A 21,662-nucleotide genomic window follows, 5' to 3' on the forward strand; every position below is an offset into this window, starting at 1 on the left:
TTTCTCTCTGGAGCTGAAATCCTGCAGCTTTACCTCTCCTCTGTTGCTGTAGGAAGTGAACTGTGACATCTTGTGGCAAGTTTGTGTTAAATCCCCTTTTCCACACTAGATTATCCTGCTGCTGCAGTGAGATTTAGGGAAATGTGTCAAACTAATGACTTAATCTTAATGAGATCAATAAGTGATTTGTTACTTTGTCTCTACAAATCCATTATTGATACAATCCCAGACTTCAAGACATTGTGTAATTAAAAAAACAGGAAATATATCGAATTCCTTCCAGTTTGAATTTTTTAACAGTAGAGAAGGTGAATTTAGTAAAGGGAACATATTTATTTTTAAGTAAAGTATGAGTTAATATACAATATATACGTATGGACAAAATTGTTAGTGCCCCTCTGTTAATAAAAACAAAAAAAAACCACAATGGTGACAGAGTTAACTTCAATCTGACAAAAAGTAATACACATTCAGTAAAAGTCCAGCTGCACAGAAGCAGGATAGGGGTTAATAATAACTTAAATGAAAGTGTGTAATTTGAAATAATGGTAATATTTACATTAAATGCTTAATAATGAAATTTAATGTAATGCACTTTTATTGTGTTTTGTGAAAAAAAAAAGTTTTAAAACAGATACATTGTTGCCAATTCCTCAGCCAGGAAAGTTCTCAATGACGTCATCTAATTAGCATAGTTGTTCATTTGCATATTTTGGTCAAATTAGATGATGACGTCATTTAAAACAGATACATTGTTGCCAACTTCCCTGTCCACAGAGCCCTGATCATTCAAAGGCAGCTTTTAAATGGAAGAACGGACGTCTACTGACAAACATCTGTTGTGTTTTATTCTTTTAGAAAAGTAGAAATGCATCGCCGGTACAAATGAAATTTTATTTATCACACAGTAATTTTGTATAATTTAGATTAATGCAGCGTTTCCTGTATTCTGTCAAGTGTCCATTTATTTAATAATCATATTCAGCTTTATAATGACTAACTGAACATGCATCTCAAAGTTCAATTAAGAGGAGATCTAAATTCTTTAACATATTTCAAACATTTTTTTAAGTAACGCAATAATTACTTTGCCAAGTAATTAGTTATTTTTAGAATACTGTAAAGGCCTCAGTATGCTCCCCCGTCGCTGCGACGGCGTTCCTATGATGTCTAGACGTAGCTAGTTAACTAAGTTACGTAGAAGTAACTTTAATTAATTAAATTTTGCCCCACACTGCCTGTGACACTGGGCGGGACATTTCTCTCTGGAATATCTGGATTGTCTTTAGATTTCATTGTCCCCTGAACAGATTGAAGACACTGTACCAGATCCCAGAACATGACAGAGCCTCTTCCATGTTTCCCCGTAGAGCCAGTCTTCTTTTCTTGGCCTGCTTTATTTTTGCATCTGTGAACATTGAGTTGATGTGCCTTGCCAAGAAGTTCCAGGTTTATCTGGTCTGTCCATTCTGTTACATTCCCCCAGAAGATTTGAGGCTTGTCAACATGTAATTTGGCAAATTCCAGTCTGGCTTTTTTAATCACTTATTTTCAAGGAAAGAAGGAAAGAGGAAGCGATTACAAATACAGTGGGTCTGATGATCGGATCAGTTTATTGGCTTTTACATTGGGAAGAAATGAAACAGGTGTGTGTGCATGTTTCTGAGAATGAAAAACGAATGTGTTCATGATTCTGAGTTCATGTCAGGACATGAATGTCAAGATTTGTCCGGCTTGTTATGTTCAACACATCTATGAAGGTTCAGGTCAGGCAGATCTGCAGTACCTCGTGGACCAAACACACGTCGACTTAAAATTCAGCATTTCACATCAACAGTCACACAAGTGACAGAAATTTAGAAAGAGAAAATAAAATTCATCAAATTCTTTGCGTAGAAGAAGAAAACCCACATTTTTGCACTAAAATAAGGCTTTGTCTTCAGTCTGTGTGCAGATTAAAAAAAACAAAAATCAACACTGATCACAGAGGTGCAGAAATGTAAAAAATGACATTTTAGGATCCATTTACACATTTTCAAGTGAAAATGAAAGTTGTGTTGGGCTGCTGGTTTTTTTTTTTTAAACTGCTTCGAAGGTAGAGCCATTCGAAAACGCTCAGACTGCTTGGCAATTAGGAAAAATGTAACTTTTTTAAAATGTTGCTGTTGAAATGCTCCCATTGTTAATGGTTGGAGTGTATTGTTCTCCGCTGTGTGTGTGTGTGTGTGCGTGTGCATGTGTGTGTGTGTGTGGTTTCATTACAAATCAATCAACAGCACCAACAATTGGCCAATCATGCTAACTACATTGTTTTCAGTGTTTCTGCCGTTGCCGTGGAAACAGACATTGATTTCAAAACACTGCTGTGTAAATGTGAAACTTTTCTGAAACACCTGAAACGATGAATTTTCACTTGAGTTGTTGTGTAAATGGGTCCATAAACTTCATCACCTTTTTTTCTGTATTTTCTGCTAATAAACTTCATCAGATTTGGCTCAAAATTCTCAAAAACAAAGCTTAAAATAAGACGCATATTTTTCAGTGTGCAAAACAAATCAACAAGGAACGCAATTTTATGCAATGTCTCTTTTTAGCACTCCCAGTCTGAATCATAAAATCTTAACATTTCTCCAGAACTGTTTTTTTGACACGACATCATCAAATGATAAATTAAGTGCATTGAGATTTAGAAAAAAAACAAAAAGGAAAATAACACATTAGGTTTATAAACACCAAGAAAATCATCCCATTCAGTCTGTGGATCAATCCCATAGTGCTTTGCAACACATCCAGATTCACCCAGGGGAATTGAATGAGATTTGTTAGCTCAATTAATTGAGATGGTCGGTTTCTTTAGAAACTGAAATTGGGGAGGATTCCCAATTTCAGTTTCAGAAGAAACAAGACAATCTCGATTGTCGCCGTCAGCATTCTTTCCTTCACAAACAGTTATTCTAGCTCCTCCCATCTCCAATGTATGATTTGTAATAACTCCTCCACAGTAAAACATGCAAATGATGCAAAGAAAGAACCAAAAACCCAGAGTTTGAACCACTTCCTGTTTAGCTAGAGATGTCCACTAAAGTCACTTGAGTGCTTTTAAGGTTCCTCACATTTTTTTTTCCAGCATCAAAATCTCTTTATCCTGCAATTTAAACAACTGACCTCTGGCTTAGCCCCGCCCCCAAATGCAAATGAAGCAATTAGCATTTAACCACCAACTGACCCGGACATCGTCAATGTAAAACCCCATAGAGAACCATCGTAGCATCAGATTTAAGATGCAAAAATGGTCAAACAGCTCCAATGGTTGTTTACAGTTAGCAACAGTAACTAAGAGGGGGCGGGGCTTAACGAATGCACGTGCAGATTGAAGAGAAATATTGCATCCCACAGAATTGATTCATCTTCAAAATAATCTCACTTTATAAATATTGTTCAAAGTAGGTTTTCAAGTGCTGACAGGAGTATAGACATCTTTACAAACGTACACGGGAAATCGCCGCAGCTGCATCACGTGCACTGAGGAGTTTGAACGAGCGCTACGTGTTTGGGAGCGGCTCCAGGGCGATGCTGTGCTCCTGGGCGATGGCCGCCAGCTCCTTCAGGAACTCGGCGAACAGGACGATGGCGAAGACGCGGCTCTTGGCCTGCGGGGGGATCGGCGGGCAGGGCGGGAGGACGCTGAGGGGGGGGAGGGGCAGGGCGTTCCTCACCGAGCCGTTGGGAAGCGCCGGGTCCAGGAGGACGTCGCCGCCCTGAGACTGCAGGCACTCTGAGGACGGGAAGCAGAGACAGACACCGTTTACACGACAATGTTTCAAGTGAAAACTAGTCTTTAATGTAGAGAAGATGAGTGAATGAATACAGGAAACGATGAAATAAACCTGATTACAAGGATTCAGCATCATGGTTTTATGGCACAGTTTGATCAGAGAGGTTTGTGAGGATGTGTTTTCGCTCATTTACCTCGAAACTTGCCGTCTTGGTCTTTGGCCAGCAAGAACCTCCAGGCCTGCGTGACCAGGGCCGGGTAGTCTGGTCTGGCAGCCACGTAGCGCTCGATCTGAGCGTGCACCGTCACCAACACCTGCACCAACACGTGGAAATGGACATAAGCGCACGATGAGTGGAACACTGAGAGAAAGGAGCTGATTTGCTGTACTCGGAGCCAGCTCATGTTGGAGTTGCACCGTGAACGTCACCTGGTAAAGCGTGCGTACGTTGGGCTGGTTATGTGCATCAGTGCAGAGCAGGAAGGACCTCAGGAGAGGTTGCGGGTACGACGCCAGCTGGGCTAGGATTCCCGTCACCAGCAGATTGACAGCGATGGAGTTTTCCAGGAGGTTCTCCAGCCTGGACAGCAGGACGCTGATGAACGGACCTGCAGGAATCATAAGGAGTCAAGATGACTTCAGCATTGAGCTGCTTGGTTCTGCTCATCAAGCTGATCCCACTTGTTTTGTTTTGGACCACAAGCATGAACCACTTCCTCCATTTCCTGATCAACTCAGTTGCACAGCTTTATCTGTGAAGCTTTTCCTGAAAGTTATTGTGCTTTCATTCATCCCAGTTGTTTCAAACACTGGCATCATTGGCTTAGCAAGAACTGCTGGCATCGATCTTAGATTTGTAATCACGCTGACATGCTTGAACAGTAAGGGATCATATCCAAATCATTTTACAGAACATTTCAAGTGTAAAAGCATCGGTTTTTGTTTTTATTTCAGAAAACAGAAATGGCACAAATACTAAAAATAATGTAGTTAGCATTTTTGGCCACGAGTGGCTGATGCTGTTTGTTTCAGTCATGAAACCACACACACATGCTGCAGACGTCTTGCTCCTTGCTGCTACTTCATAAACTAACCGTGGGAGTGCATGGATCATAAACATCATCACCGCACACCGTCACCTGTGGAGTACCACAAGGGTCTGTCCTTGTACCAACCCTGTTCACCATCTACATGCTCCCCCTAGGTCAGATATTGAGTAAACACAAGGTTTCCTTCCACTGTTACGCCGATGACACACAGTTTTATATGAAAATGGACTCCACACTCCAAGCCTGCCTGGAGGAGATCAAGGCATGGATGGCAACCAACTTTCTCCAACTCAACAGCAATAAAACTGAAGCCATCATAATAGGCACTCCACATCAGACCCAGTCTCTCTCCCTCAACAGCATCCCCATTTTGGATCACAACATTCCCCTGTCTACCTCTGTTACAAACCTAGGAATTAGATTGGACTCTCATCTTTCATTTGACACCCACATCTGCCACCTCTGCAAGGTCTCTTTCTTCCATCTCAAAAACATCTCCAAACTCCGTCCCTCCCTCTCCAAACCGGATGCTGAGAGGTTGGTCCATGCCTTTGTCTCCTCCAGGTTGGACTACTGCAATGCCATCGGGATCCCAGGCAAGAGCCTCCAAAAACTCCAGTACATTCAGAACTGTGCTGCCCGGATCCTGACGAGGAGGCGCAAATACGATCACATCACTCCTGTCCTCAAATCCCTTCACTGGTTACCCATACAGTACAGAATACAATATAAACTCTGCCTCCTCACCCATCAGTGCATCCATGGAACTGCCCCTGACTACCTCAGCGAATTACTCACCATCCACACCACCACGCGAAGCCTGCGCTCCTCCTCCTCCACCTACTGCCTTCACCAACCAAGGACTAAACTCTCCACCATGGGAGACAGGGCCTTTCAGGCAGTTGCCCCTCGGCTCTGGAATGCCCTCCCAGAGACCCTGACGGCTCCACAAAGTGTGGAGGTCTTTAAAAAAAAGGCCCTAAGACCTTCCTATTTAAAAAGACCTATTAGAAGTCCTTCAACGACATTGTTTTGATGTTTTGATTTGTGTATTGCAGTTTAAACTCTGTTATTTGTTGTTGTTGTTTTAACTCTGGTACTGTTGTAGCACTTTGAGATTTCATTGAAATGTAAAGTGCATTATAAATAAAATGTATTATTATTATTATGGACATTTGTATGATTTGTGACCGTGCATGTGCAGCAGCAGCATTTCTGATGTCTACCAGGAGATGGACCCAGAGCATTTCCAGAAATAGGTTTTGTCTAGTCGAATTAGGACCCCCAAAACTCAACAAAAGTTTTCAGTTTTCATTTGAAGCTGTTGCCATGGAAACAGGCCCTCAGTCAGCAGAAGCTGCATTCGCAACACAAAAGAAACACAAACCTGTGAATGGAACTCCATGTTTCCTGCTGTCTTTCTTCGTAGTGCTTTTTCTCACTTCTTCCTCCTCGCCATCCTCCTCCTCTTCATCCTCTCCTTCGTCCCATGAGGTGCCGTAAAGAAACTCAGCTCTCAGCCCCTCTTCTTCCTCCTCTAGTTTCTGCCTCAGCGCTCGCACGCGCCTCCTGAACATCCCAATCTCCTCTCCAAACTCATCGCAGTCTGGCTCCACCCCCAAAGAGAGCATGAGCTCGTAATATTGGGACATGAAGCCGTTGCTGTTGTTGGCCACTGCTTTGTAGTCTCTTTGAGTTGGACACTTGGAAAGGTGTTGCAGCTCAGATTCCTGATGGCCGTTCGGTACAGCATTGGCGACGTCGGGTGGTTGTGTGCTGTGATGTGCATGCTGCTGGTGGGTTGTGTTAATATGGTTGTTACAAAGCGTGAAATCATTCCAGGTGCCATTTGGTTTGCATGAGCGTTTGTCTTCATGAGGGTCGTCACATTCGTCGATGACATGATTCTTTACATGAATCCCATTAACAAGGAGCTCGCCCTCAATGATAGTTGTCTGTACTAAAACTTCTCCTTCCCCCTTTCCTAAATCCTCCACCCTCTTCTCCTTCACATGCTCATCAACGTTCCTTCGATCCTCTTTTCCTCCGTCGTCGCTCCTTCTCCTCGTTGACATAATGCTGTTCACTGTGTCTATCACCGTCTTCCCTGTTGTTGCCAATCGCTGAGCCTTTGAGAAGCTTCCGTGACATCGGCGATTTGCTGCCATGAGCCTCTCCAGCATGACCGCCTTTGTGTCTTTTTGGGCTACAAGATCGTAGACCAGGACATCGTCCTGAAACTCAGACTCTTCCACGTAAGCCCCGTGCACGAGCTTGATCGCACTGCGTCGCATTTCCTGGAGGTGTTGGGGAGGCACTGGAGAAAAACCACACCTGTCCACTTCCATAATCACTCCGCCGTTTGGTAAAACAACGTTTAGTGCCGGCGATGAAGACTGATCCTCATCTCCAAAAATGTCATCCCACTCCAGCTCCAGAGCCGAGGAAGCTCTGCCGGTGAGGTTTCCCGTGGAAACGGTATCTGTGGAGGACGGCGCAGGGGAGACGGCGGGGGGAAGAGGAGAGATGACCGAGGAGCAGATGGAATCGCTTTTGGCCCGGCGGGGGAGCTCATCCTCGTCTTCTACGCCGTATCCTGGCGTGTCGGACCGGTACTCTTGAGGCGAAGGGTTGATCCCGTCATACGGAGCCGACCAAAGGCTACAAGCCCTGCGGAGAAAACCAGACATACCAGAACTCAACATATGTCACACGTCTTCTCCATTAGATATGCACTAGTACTACTTCATAAAGGACAAGTACGAGTTCTAACCTTTAGCTACATGCTGATATATTATTGTAATCAGTATCATAAAGTGCCTAAACATTAGTACTCATACTTGTTCATGTCCTTTAAACAAGTGGTATAGTTGCATCCCTAGTAGTGACTCTCATCAGGAAACAGATGTGCAACAGTCATTCCAATAATATCTTGAAACAGTCAACACACTGAATCCACACTGACCTGTGTGAAGTGGATATAGCTTGGCGAGCGTCCCAAAGGTACTGGAGGTAGTTTACGTCCATCAGAAAGTCCGAGCCTCGACAGTAACCGACGCTGTCCGACACCGACAGATCTGACACATAAACAGGGTTCCAGTCAGAGCCGGTCAGTGTTGAAGCTACTCTCCCCTACGATGTCCGAGTTCGCTGTACTGACCTGCCCCTTTGGGCCAGTGGATGTGCTCCGAGCGGGTGCTGGTGTTGTGGAGGTAAACGGGACACCAGGAGGGCAAGAGGAGCAGGAAGGAGGCGGCGCTGGAGGAGTAACAGTCCCTCTGCTTCAGGGAGCAGCTCTGCGTCCTGCTCAGGTGGCTGCAGGGGATCAAGTACCTGAGGACACCACAGAGGGGAAAGGTCTGAGAGAGGTCTGCATGTAGAAGAACAGGATTTGACACACACATACATTGGGAAGTCGAAGAGGACGCAGTGAGGATTACGTCTGCAAGACAACACACAAGCAGAGCTGGCCTTTGCCGATGTGGCGTCCCAGTCAAAAGCAAATGCATGCACAACTCCCCTGTGAATACTGTTGTTTGTACACAGTGTCACTCATCCACTGGCATAAAAAAGGCAATTTATTATGTTTTTAAAAAACCAGCAGAGGATGGAGTTGCTGCTGGGGCTGCAGCGCCTTCAGCGCATCTTCAGCACCAAGGACAGCACTTAAAATGACAATTTAATGCTGTGGTGGTTTTGATTTGTTCTGCTAAGTTCTAAATCAATGTTGTCCTTCCTTATTTAAAGGAGAAAATGTATTCAAATTTGAATTTGTTAGAACTTCTCAATGTTTTATTTATTAGCTTGTGGCAGCCAGTCAGCAGGCGGATGACAGATGATGCGCTATACAGCAGGGACAAAAAGGGAAATACAGTCATGTCACTCATTGAACAGGATCTTATCAGGAGCAGATTTAGAGTGGATTTATGTTACTGCTGGCCTGTGGCCTGGAGGTGACTGCAGCTAAGATCCATCAAAACCAAATCTAAATTTCTGGATATTCTTCAGGTGATACATCAAAAAGTAAAGAGACAAATATATTTTCCCAATAAAACAAATGTGCATTCTATTTATTATGGTACCAAATAACACAACAATTATGACATCCAAGTATGTTCAAAGAATAATTATCTGTGTTCTGAATATCATGATAAAAATACAGAGTATGTTCTTAGATATTAAAATGTTGTACTGTACACATCACAGAGGGCTTTGACTATTGTGAGGGCAGAACAAACCTGATTCCAATGGAAAGGATTCACTTCATCCCTCCAATTTAAATCAATATACATTTTTTTTTATCTGAGCTGTTTGAAGTAATACCAAGAGATCAGGTGAACATGCAACATGCGATAATTCTGATTATTGCATCGCCAGTATGATTTGTGATAAATAATAGAAACTTCTTCCAGATAACCTGCATAATGTCTATATGAATGATATTTATTGAGGCGTCTCTGTGACTCACCTGAACACCAGCTGCAGCATCACATCCTCACAGAATAGACCAATCAGAGTCCTGAAGAGCGCCAGCGACACCGTCCCCAGCTGACGGAGAAAACAGACATACACCTCGTTTGTTTCGGGTGACGATGTGAGAAAACGGTCTCTGAGGGCTCCGGGGGCGATACCTGGAACGGCGTGTTGACCCTGCTGACCAGTGTGTCCAGGATGTGCACGTTGTCGTGCGTGTGCAGCAGGATGAAGGACAGGAAGGTCTGGAGGAGGGCGGGCTCGGCGATGGAGCGCAGGAACAGGTCCAGGTAGGCCGTGGTGGTCATGACCTCCTCCACCGTCAGCTGCAGGGGAGTAAGCAGACGGGAAGCTCATGGCTCCGACAACACTGCCACATTTTCAAACGGAAAGACTTTCAAAGCATTTGTTGTGTCTGTTTTCACAACAATGTTGCAAGGAGCAACTGAAAACAACTTTCTGAAAGCCGCTCCCAAGGTGGAACTTTTGAAAATGCTCTGATTCTGTCTCCATGGAAACAAAGGAAAGTGCAATTTTTTGAAAACCTTCTGACACCGTCTCTATGGAAATGATGGAAAACACAACTTTTCCAAAACACCCAGACTCTATTTCTATGCGAACAAGGGACAACACAACTTTTCAAAAACATTCTGACTCTGTGGAAACAGAGGAAGACACAATTTTTTGTAAATATTTCGACTCTACATCCATGGGAACAGAGGAACATGCAACTTTTCAAAAGTATTCTAACTCCGTGTCTGCAGAAACTATAGAAAACAACTTTTCAAAAACGTTCAGACTTTTGTGTCCTTTCAAACGGTGGAAAATGCAGCTTTTGGAAAATGCTCTGACTCTGTCTCCACAGAAACAAAAGAAAACACAACTTTTCAAAAACATTTGGACTCTCTCTCTCTCTCTGTAGAAACGGTGGAAAACGCTACTTTTATCAAACGCTGCTGCTATTCATGTGTGCCACTAAATATTTTGGCGCCTCACCAGTGTGTTTCTTGTGATTTTTCTTCAACAAATTGGTTTGTAGTTGCAAACAATGACTTTCTAAATCAAGCGTTCATTGTTAATGTTTGTAGTGTATTGTGCCACAGCACCGACTCATGGCCCAACATGCTAATTACATCACTGTCAGTGTTTCTATTGTCTCCACAGAAACGGACCTCATTTTCAAAACGTTGCCATGGAAACCTGAAACTTTTCTGAAATGAAACCAAAAACATGTTGAATTGAATTCAACCCCTCATATCTCTGGTTAAACGAAAAGCTCTACTTTTCGAATCTGCTGTAGTTCTCTTATCAGTTCTTGAATTGCATTAATCGGTCTGGGGTTCAAATCCGGATACAGAACCCTGTCTCTGCAGAGGTCTTCCTGAACCCGACAGGGTTTTTCTCCTGGTACCTTTTCTGGATTTAGATATCCGTTGGGACTGAGTGGGACTGATACCTTGTGCAGAGCCGGAGCCAGCACGGGAACCAGGAAGCCGTTGTAGATGTAGCCCAGCAGCTGGGTCCTGATGGAGGGATGAGCCACCTGAGGGAGACGGAGAGCGAGTCAGCGTCTGTTTACCTCTCCTCTCTGCAGGCGTGTGAGCTGTGCTTCACCTTCGTCACGGCGCTGCAGAAGTCCAGCGAGTGCAGGAAGTGGACGAGAGCCGGAACCTGTGGGCCAGGTGAGAGTCGGTCATTTTCACTGACAACACACTGCTGGTCTGGGCGGGTCACAAGGCCCTGGACCAGACAGCAGCTAAACGCAGAGAAATCATTTCCCTCAGTAATAGTAATCGGTAATGAGTGTTATTGATCAGCACCTGCTGCCAGTCGGCCTGGTCCAGACAGTGCCAGTCCTCACTGTAAACCTGCAGCCTGGCTGGAAGAGACGAGTACAGACCGGACAGACCTGTGGCCAGCACCTTTAAAGACACACACACACACACACACACAGATTGACACTTTCTGTACAAGTCAACACATATAAGCACACTCATGACAAAATGTCAACATTCAACCTCCGAGCAGATCGTTAGCGACTCAGTTTAGAACAAAGAGAAGTGAGGAGAGATGGTGCTACGTGTCGGCGTCTAGACATCGTATGAGTCAATAAATAGAAATTCTCTATATTAAAATCATCTTATTGACATTTCAGTCACGTGGATTGACATGAAAAAGCAGCTCTGTCCATTTTACCAATGAGAACTCTGATGGGAAATTTAAACTTTACGCTGATGATACTGTGATGATACAACGCATGATCCTGTGGCAGCTTCAGAGCTCAGTGAAGTCTGTCATGAACCCCCCCCCCCCACACACACACACACACACACACACACCACACACACACACACACACACACACACACACACACACACACACACACACACACACACACACACACGAGAAGAATACTCAAGTGTGTTCAGAGTAATTTCGGAAGAAAACTTGTATTTTCCCCATGTGCAATGGAGTCAGAGTGTTTTGTTTTCAAGGAAGTTGGACTTATTTCAGAAACTTCTATCTTGTTAGCCATTGTCATTTTTTTTTTTTACATTAACTTTTGAAAGAAAACAAAATCATCATTCTTTTAAACATTTGAGTTGTATTTCCTTCCACTGAAACTCAGGACTTTTCAAAAACTTCTACCTTTCTACCTCTTTTTAAAAAGTTAGTGTTTTTTATTTTTTGCATATTCTTTTTTAAATAAAAAAAAGACTTCAACAATTTTCTGATTAAAAACATTTTTTAAGTTGTATTTCCCCCGTTTCCATGGAACCAAAGCACTTTTCAAAAATGTCTACCTCGCTAGCTATTTTCAAAAAGTTGCATCTTTTTTCTCACATCTGTTTGTTTTTCGTTTTTTTGTTTTTTCACTTTTACCGTTCCATTTTCAGCCAGCCAGCCACTTGTGTCTTATAAACATGTGCAAAGCCCAGTGACAGTTTTCCATTTTCACTTGAAGCTTTTTACAGCTTTTCTAGAGATGTGAAGAGAAGAAAACAGCTCACACATTTAGCAGTGTAGCTCCTGTGTTGTACACATTTGCATTATGATTTTTTTTTTTCTTGTCTGGCATAAAAACCTCCTTTGTAATACGACTGATCGTAGTATTTTCCTCCTAATCAGACCGAGTCGATATAAATAACTGGACAGTGTGTTTTCAGCACTTCAGGGTTGAAGAATAATTACATGTTGATGTTAAACTGGCCGGTTGAGGAAACAGCTGCAGTCTCCAGGTCCAATCATGTGCAGACCTGCTAATCCCTCTGCCTCGCTCTGATTTACTAATCTGCTCTCCACGCCAAGATTGAGGTCGAGGCTGCGGTCACACGGGCTTAGCGCGCACACACACACACACACACACACACACACACACACACATACACACACACACACACACACACACAGGTTGCACGTGTGCTTCGCTGCCTTCCACATTGGCTTCGCCCTCTGCGCTACAGCAGACGGTCACTGGCAGCCATGGATTCAACATGGCCGCCTGCTGACAGCGAAGTGAACATAAAAGTGAGTGTTTGAGAGCGAGCGATCATTTTTACACCTGAATCTGTTATGAATTTACTTTAACTCAAGACAAGACCAAGATGTGAGATGAAATTGAAGTAATGAACTCAGTTTAGGTGAAAACTTTAATCCATCTTCACACATCAATTAAGGGAAAACTTTCTCTATGTAGTCATAGTTCACATTTATTTTTAAGCTGTATTTATTTTAAGGTATTTTAAAGCAGAAACGTTAACATCTGAGGGCATTTTTAAAGAATAAATTGTCATAACTGTGAATTAATATTTTTTTGTTTTGATATTATCTGTAATCTAAATAAGGGGTATTAATTACAATGGGCCTCTTTTGCTTTGAGAACTTCTATTTTTAGAGCATTTTTTCAATTGAAAATATTTCCAGCGGAATGAAAAAGGAAGAGATAAACCAAGAAAAAGTAAAAAAAAAAAAAACATGACAAAAAAATTGACAGAATATATTTACAAAAAATTATCAAGGCAAAAAAAATCTAAGTAAAAGAAAAATTAATAAATAAAAAGTAAAAAATAAGAATAGGTAAGTAAAAATAAATAAATGAAATTAAATAACTACAGGTTAGCTATGTGTTAGTACCTGTCCTTTGCTGGTATGGATGCATCCCCAGTTTCCACTCTGAAGACGCAGCTGAGCTCATTAGGTCATTACATAACTCGTGATAATGGGATTACCGTGCAGAAGGGAGATGGGGGAGCGTCGCTCCAAAACCAACACGCCTCATTCATTAAAATCTGAAAAGGGTCACAAGTCGGCCATCCAAGCATCCTGTTCAGACACGGTACAAACCCCGTAAACTCTCTCAGTCCTCACATACTCAAGGAATAATCTCAACATTTCCCTTCATGCCTGACGGTATGTGGAGATTAACCCGCTTCAGATGAGATTATGAGGGTCTGTGTGGGACAAAGTGATTCAGAAAGACTTCACGGATGTAGAAAACTCAGCAAAACCAGGGCAAGTGAACGCTTCATTGTTAAATGAAAAGATTGTTTTAACAGCAGTTATTTTATCACATCCCAACTCTTGCTGTACTGGTTTGCACTTAGCAAAATCAACTAAGTCTGGTGTTTTGGTAACATTTTGGAAACATGGTTTCAGTATTTGGGTATTTACTTTAACAGATTTAGAATATTTCACAGACTTGAGTTGAAACTGATTTAGGTAAAATCTTGTCAAGGTATTTGATTTGCGATTTTTTTTACTTAAAAACTTTTCAAGTTAAACTGGACTTTCAGGGAGGTTCTTGCTGAAAGTTTTAACATTACCTAAAACTGATTTTATTTAACTGCATTTGTTTTGTATTTTGTATTTGAAGTTTTGAAAAACAAATAAATGAAACACTTATTTGTATTCTGTGTTTACGTGGTTTTTAGTATAACAAAATGGTCATGCAAAGTTGTTTTCATATCAGTATTGATTTCTATATATGTCGTCTATCGGCCATAACCACAATGTTAATGATGAATGTCGTTATCGGTCAAAACTGGAAAAAACATCCAACAGATACTGGCCCAGATCACAACCTTTCTTGAAGCTAATGTGATTTTTCTGTGGAAACAGGGCAAAAAAACTTTCTTTGAACTCTGCTCCTGGTCATGTGCTCTGCGACGACAGTACACTGTTGTTCTGCACGTGCTCAGTAGGTGTGTGTGTGTGTGTGTGTGTGTGTGTGTGTGTGTGTGTCACTCACAGGACAGAAGTACGTGTTCTCGGCGATGTGCTGAGCGACTCGCGGCTCCGAGGCCGACAGCGACATGATGAGCAGCAGAGCATCCCGAGCCTGTTGACCCACCAGACCCTGTCTGAGACACACACACACACACACACACACACACACACACACACACACACACACACACATACATACACACACGCATAATTGTTGTGTACATCTGTGTACCACTGCTTTTGGACGGTGTTTTACTGTCTGACTACTGTGCACTGTCGTGTGTGTTCCTGTGTGTATGCCTCTGCTTGCGTACGTGGATGTGTGTGCATACCTACCTGTGTGTGTACGGGATGAGCAGAGAGAAGAGCAGAAAGTTGGCGGCTCCTTGGTCCTCGCTGGTGTGGAAGAACAGTTCCAGGACCGAGGGGTCTTTGACCAGAGCCACACAGAGCTGGTTCAGCAGGAGGACCAGCTCCGCCTCCACAACGCCGCCGCTGTCTGAGGGCGGGAGAGAGGACGGGGACGACTCACCAACCAGGTAAACGGTTCAACATCTTACTGGTTACACCTGCATGGCGATTAACCGTATTAAACCACCTTGATGTCATTAAACAGCTAAACCGGCTCCGGCACTCCAAGGTGGTCTTTTAAAGTGATTACCAGCTCAGCAAGATGGAGATCCTGATCCATTAAGATGATGAGACCCAATTTGGGTGTCATAAATCGTGGAGAAGGTTCTATTTTATGGGTCAAAGACTACCAGAACCTCTGCTGTGTTGGACTGTTGTGGTGAAGAGGAGCTGAGCTGGAAAGCTAAGCTCTCTGCTTACGGGTTGGTCTCCATCCCCGTCCTCGCTGACCTTCCTTCGGTCATGACCCAAAGAATGAGACTGCGGATACAAGCGACTGAAAGTAGTTTTCTCTGCTGGGTGGGGGGCGTCACTCTTTGTGATGGCTTGGGCATCTAATCAGGGTACTCCCTGGTCTATGAAGACTGGGAGAAGGCTTGTCCAGGACCCTCTGGGAGATAAGGTTTGGTCTGGGAGGAGGCCTTGGGGTCGGTCTGGGATCCTCTGGGAAATCAGATTTCTGGTTTGGTCTTGGAAAGATTTGGAGTCCCACCAGAGGAGCTGGACGTAGATTGAGCTGACAGAGATATCTGGACTTCATTGCTCTTCAAACTACCACCGAGACCTCGTATGAACTAAGATTTGCCTGGTTCAGTTAGTATAATATCGGAGTGCAGCCTCAGTTTGATCACACCTCCTGATCGTGCACGGACTTATGGTGCGTTCACACCAGACGCGTCGCGGGCGTCGTGAGCGGCGCTTTTCTATGCAAAGTCTATGGTGGACGAGCGCTGTGGAGCGGCGGGCAGCGGGCAGCGGGGCGGCGCGTCAGGAGCGTCAGGAGCGTCGACTTTTCAAGCATTTCGAGCGTTTCGAGCTTCTGATGCCCATGACGCGCGTCCCCGACGTCAGGAGCGTTGTGAGCGTGGCTTTTTGAGAGTTGGGAAAACTGAACTTTCGACGTGCTGCTGCTGGGCGTCAACCAATCAGAGATGATACGATCACTACGAGTGATCCGAGCACCGATGCGGGCCAGCCAGTGTTGCCAACTTGACGACTTTCTCGCTAAATCTGGCGACTTTCCAAAGCCTCTTGGCGACTGTTTTTTTTTGTCAAAAGCAACTAGCCACAAATCTAGCGACCTTCTCCGGTGCTCTGGAGACGTGGACGTGACAGGACGTTTTGCTGCTGTCGTCAATGAGCAGCGGGTGCTGCCGTGAGCCCCTCCCCCATCCCATAGCACTCACAAGCGGTCAGTCTAACGCAGCGCCCCCTGCTGCAGTCAGAGCAGAGAGGAGCAGACCAGCCAATAGCGACTTTTCCGATGACAACACGGTCCAGCTTTATTTAACAAATAAAGCCAAGCCACTCTCCTGATGCGATCCGCCATAGCTGGAAACAGAAATCAGCCTCCCGCGCACCAATAAACTGACGCGCGTCAAGAGCGTCGCAAGCGTCGTGAGCTTTGTGACCACCTGGTGTCAAGCGTCGTGCTCGAAGCATCACAAGCGTCAGCTTCGAGGCGTCCCAAGCGTCGGCGACGCCCGCGACGCGTCCGGTGTGAACGCACCATTATGGTCCCCCACTGTATCAGACTCTGTGTGTTCTGCTGGGACGGGTTTGTGGCCGACTCACCGGTTGCCGCCCCGGCGCAGGAGGCGAGCAGCATCATGAGCGGCCGCAGGATGGGTTTATGGTGCAGCAGAGGCTGCCGGGCCTGAGCCAGGAGCATCTGGTACATCCGCAGCTGCTCCAGCTTCATGTCCTCGGTGAACTGCCTCCTCAGGCTCCACAGGAAGAGCCGCTCCATCACGCCCTCCAACACCACGAACTCCAGGATGGGCCCCATCGCTCCACCTGGTGAACGGCCGGCAGTCAGCACCTGCAGCACCTCCAAACACCAACAAGACCCAAACAAAACTCCCACCTTGTCCCGCCTCCTCCTCCATCAGTAAAAAGAGCATGTGCTCCACGTAGTTCTGCACGGCGCTGGCCTCATCGGCCGGAATCGGACCAAGACGCAACGATCCAGAGCCACCACTGCCGCCGCCGTGACCGGAGAGGAAGCTCAAGGCACCAGAGCTGCCCCGACCCGGCTCGTGTTTCTCCAGGATCTTCACCACCTGCGAGGAGGTTAACATCGACGACGCCCGGAGCTTAAACTCATTCTAATTTTAAACAATCATCCAAAGACCCAGCAGGAACATCGATAAACATGTTTCTTACGCCGCTTTTACATGTTTTCAGACGACGGGAAAAGTACCCGAGAAAAACCAACTCCCACAGGAACCCCAAGTTCCTGAACTGAACCTGGATCTGACTGTTCCACCAGAGCCCCCCCCCCCCCAAAAAAAAAAAAAAAAACGCTACAAGTAAAGGAAAATCAACTGAATAAATCAAGACTTACAGACATTGATATAAAAACACCAACAACCTCAATGATGATCACAACCTGAGCTGTTGGTTGGTTGGTTGGTTGCCTCCATAATTGAAGAACTGTTTGACTTATTGATTGGTTCATTGGTTGGTTTGTCATTTAACTGATTTGTTGTTTGTTGGTTGGTTGGTTGGTTACCTCCATCGTTGATAAACTTGTTGGTTTCTCGATCGGTAGGTTGGTTTATTGACTGATTGACTGGTTCGTCATTTAACTGTTTGGCTGGCTGGTTGGTTGGTTGATTTTTTGGATGACTGCACAGTCTAAGAGAAAAGACCCAGTTTTTGTATTTTCACATAACTGATTTCTTTCATCCTTTCTTTATGCCATTTGGTTTTGAGCTCCAAAAAGATGTGAAATCATTTTTTTGTGTGTGTATTTCTTTGAATCAGCAAGGACTGATATATAATTACCAGACATTTAAAATACCGCGAATAACAGACTGTTGTCGGAGGGATGAAGAAAACTGAAGAAAGTCAATCACTGTCTGGACTTGCGTTAACCTTTGACCTCTGCTGCTTCAGACAAGGATCTCTCACACACACACACACACACACACATACACGAATGTGCCAATTGCATTTGTACGCACACTCACACACACACTCACAGACAGAGTGTGCGTGGGATTTCTTGGCGGCAGTAGAGAGCGATTTGTACTAAATGGATCTTGTGTTTAAGGGCCAAAGTCTGGGTCAGTAATGCACACTGACACACACACACACACAAAAACACACACACACAATTGCACACTGTGTTGGCCAGCCATTATGAGGGAAAATAGGACACGGCGCAGCGGCTTAGAGTGAGGCGGAGGAGATAAAGGGCCGGCATCCTGAAAGGGAAGTGGGCCTGTGGATGGCTTTATTGGAGGGGGGTGGGGGTGTGTGTGGGTGGGGGTGGTGGGGCTCACCTGAGCCCAGTGGTTCTTGAACACGATCATACACGTCTCCGGGTCCACGCCTCTCAACGTGAGAGACTTCCTCCGGATGCCCCCGAGAACCACCGAGGCCATCATGGTGACTTTTGACGGAGCCGCCGGGCGGCTACAGCATGTCCCGGCTGACGTGGGCACCGGTGGAGGGTGGGGGGGGTTCACCACCCGCCTCCCTCCGCCCAGGATCAGGCTCTGTCCCTGGGCTCGCCGAGCGGCCGCTCCCCTGCAGACGGCGGACAGGAAGACAGAGCAAAAGTTTAACGGCGGTTCCTCTGAGAACTCATCACCAGTAGCTCCAACCGTTTTACCTCATTCGCACCCGAACAGGAAACATTTACACAACTGTTACTCAAAGAGAAAATAACATCGTCTCCTTCAGTGGATTTACAATGATGAATCTATTTTTGTGGTGTCATAATTTATTCTGCTGTTACTGAGAGAGAACATCTGTAGCTGTCTGTCTGAGGTCAGGAGAGGAAACGAGGCGACGCGAGCGGCGGGCAGGAAAGCCGACGACACGTCCGGCTCCCGCCCAGGGCGTTCCGGGAAATGCCAGGAATTCCCAGAGAGCTGTCCAAGAGTCCAGGAAGCCCTGGGACGGCGGTCCTACCTCTGTGCCGCCGCCGAGGCGTCATGGACGGGCCGCCTCCGCCGGCCGCCGGCCCCGGACCTGCAACACAACGTCGAGACTTAGAGGTGACAGTCGCCGTAGTAACAATCTGTCCATATGAATGTATAACGGCTGGTGGGATTAAAATGCTGATGGTAAGTTTAAAACAAGCACATTTTCTGAATCGCGTACCTGAACCTCTGACACACACACACACACATAAACAAATCCTTCCTTCCTTCACCATCTGGGCCTGTAATCTTTGTGTGTGTGTGTGTGTGTGTGTGTGTGTGTGTGTGTGTGTGTGTGTGTCTGTGTGTGTGCAGGATTTCCTCTTCAGATAAAGAACTCGTCGTTATCGAGTGTTTTCATCTCTGCGTAGAGTTTTCCGGTGGTTTTATTTTTATTTTGCTCTGCAGGGCAGCATGAAGTCTGCTCCACAGCGCTCAGAACAGTTTGGGGGGGGGGTTCAGATTTCCGGGGGAGCGCTGGATTCCTACGGAGCGTCGTCCCGGTAATAGATGGACGAATGTGTGCACTTAGAGAGAGAGGAAAATACGAGACGTAATCTGGAGATGAGACGGGGATGTTTAATCCCAATCCAGCAAACCCTGGGAGTGTCAGACAGTCACATGCCATCACACGAACCAGGGATTAAACACACACACACACACACACAGACTGACCTCAAGCATTTTTTTTTTTTTTTTTTTTGTTATTATTATTATTCTGACCTGATTTTATGCCATGGCCATGTTTCTGATCCATTTAGCTGATTGCTGTTAAGAGTGGAAGGGAAACAGCAGTTGGACATGTGGAGTCCACACTGTCACATGCAGATGTTTGGGTTTTTTCCTCTAATGAGACATCTGGAGAAAGTAAATACGGAAACAAAGACGCCAGAAAATAGAAGGTTATGAGTAAAAAAATATGTTTTTTTAATGGCAATTTGAATGGGAAGGATTTCAAGTGAAAATGTAAAACTTTCATTGCATTTTGGAGCTCTGTTCACACCACAACAATGCTCGGAGCCACTGAAGACGCAATTTTTTTAAAACACTCTGTCGCCATGAAATCAGGGGAAAAATAACGGGGCTGTTCTGCATATTGATGGGTTTATAGCTGACAGTCACCAAACATCCAGGTCAAAGCAGACGTCACACGTCACAAATTCAGAAGATCAGTGAGGTGGCTGATGTTTGAAGTTCATCCATTTTAAATATTAAAAACATTTCTTCACATTTTTACTGGACAATTACAGCGAAGAATCAGATATTGTCAAGTACAGGAAGATTCTAAGACATTTAACATTTTCATGACTTTATGCAAAAGTTTGGTGGAAATGTAAAATGTGAAATACAAGGAAGCTTAAGTGGTTGAATTGAATTCAGAAAGTTTTATTCGTATTTATTTTATTCTGCAAAACGGTTCATGTTTGATATACTTAATCCAGATTATTTCCCCTGATATTGATTGATCTTTTCATCTTATTTTTGAGTTTGTTGATTTATTCACTTATTTAAACATCTTTCAATATGATGGTTCTCAATGCTGGTTTGACTATTCTACTATCTTCATGGATTTATTAAGTTTCATCTTATATTTATTACACTTTTTTCTTAATTTTCTTAAAGTGGTTACTTAATTTGTAGTCTTTGGAATTTATCAATTTACATTTCATTTCATTTCATTGTATTTTTGATTTTATAGTTTCATATACAGATTTTTTTTCCCCCCTATTCATCATGTATTGTCGTGAGACAGGTTCGTTTTACCCTATTGATGATTTGTTTTTGGAAAAATAATCCTGCTTTTAATCTATATCATGTATTATTATTACTCTTCACTATTGTTGTTATTACTACGTTTGTAATTATTATTTGTTGATAAAAAAATCGATGGGTTTTTTTTATTGTCGTTGTTTACAAGTTTAATTATTTACATTGTGCTGACAGTTTTATCCCTGAAGAGTTTCAATTAAAAAAAAGTGATTTAATTAATTAACCGGTCACATTGGAGCTGCTGTTTCCTGATTTATTTAGCTTGAAATCAGTCAGTGTGTTGGTTCCTCATCCTGTTTGTCTTCTTTCTGTTGTGTTGTTTTGGTTTATTTCTACCGGACTCTTCACACAGCTCGGTGTTCAGAATTAAAAACCTCACAACTCAATTATTTGACTTTCCCCTGACCGACAGACGTCTCTTACCTCCTCCGTCTCCGCTTCTGTCGGTTTTTAACTCCAGGAAGTGAAGGAAAGTGTAGAAAATGTGCGTTAACCTCCTGTTTGTGATTGTTTCTGCTGCGTCTCTCGGGCTTTAAGCCGCTCAGCTGTCAATCATCCGGCCGCCGGGCTCGAGGTGGAGCGAAGCCCCGCCCACTGAGCCACCAGGCCACGCCCCCAGCGAACTAAAACATGTTTGACTTGACATAAATATCATATCTACTGCTGATTTTATTATTTGTACATATTTATCGGTTGTTTTGAAACACTTATCCAGCTTAATATTAATTTTTACCCTGAAAACTAGAATGTGTTTGTTTCTTGGCTGGATTTGACATTTTATGATGGATGCAATATTTTCAATC

At 44.2% G+C, this 21,662-nt stretch overlaps 1 protein-coding gene across 1 annotated transcript; it reads right to left on the bottom strand.

Moving 5' to 3' along the window:
- Positions 1-1,594: 1,594 nt before the first annotated feature.
- On the bottom strand, positions 1,595-21,418 carry LOC115380934 (protein FAM160A1-like). The gene is made up of 18 exons (XM_030082248.1): positions 21,283-21,418; positions 19,079-19,138; positions 18,445-18,691; positions 17,022-17,217; positions 16,730-16,951; positions 14,861-15,023; positions 14,547-14,658; positions 11,119-11,220; positions 10,913-10,969; positions 10,755-10,841; positions 9,457-9,624; positions 9,294-9,373; positions 7,986-8,158; positions 7,791-7,902; positions 6,213-7,495; positions 4,206-4,384; positions 3,970-4,090; positions 1,595-3,775 (listed from the first exon to the last, which is right to left on the bottom strand). The coding sequence occupies exons 3-18, from the start codon at positions 18,547-18,549 to the stop codon at positions 3,543-3,545; spliced, it is 3,393 nt and encodes a 1,130-aa protein (XP_029938108.1). The 5' UTR covers positions 18,550-18,691; positions 19,079-19,138; positions 21,283-21,418; the 3' UTR covers positions 1,595-3,542.
- Positions 21,419-21,662: the final 244 nt, after the last annotated feature.

Source organism: Salarias fasciatus, chromosome 3, assembly GCF_902148845.1.
Source record: "Salarias fasciatus chromosome 3, fSalaFa1.1, whole genome shotgun sequence".
Classification (NCBI taxonomy): Eukaryota; Metazoa; Chordata; class Actinopteri; order Blenniiformes; family Blenniidae; genus Salarias; species Salarias fasciatus.

Coding starts and splice junctions, on each gene's coding strand:
- LOC115380934 (XM_030082248.1), bottom strand. CDS start 18,549: ATGATGGCCTCGGTGGTTCTCGGGGGCATCCGGAGGAAGTCTCTCACG. Junction 9,625..10,754: donor TGGCTCCGGCTCTGCACAAG/GTATCAGTCCCA, acceptor ACTCCCCTGCAG/CTGACGGTGGAGGAGGTCAT. Junction 8,159..9,293: donor ATGCTGCAGCTGGTGTTCAG/GTGAGTCACAGA, acceptor TGGTGTCCTCAG/GTACTTGATCCCCTGCAGCC.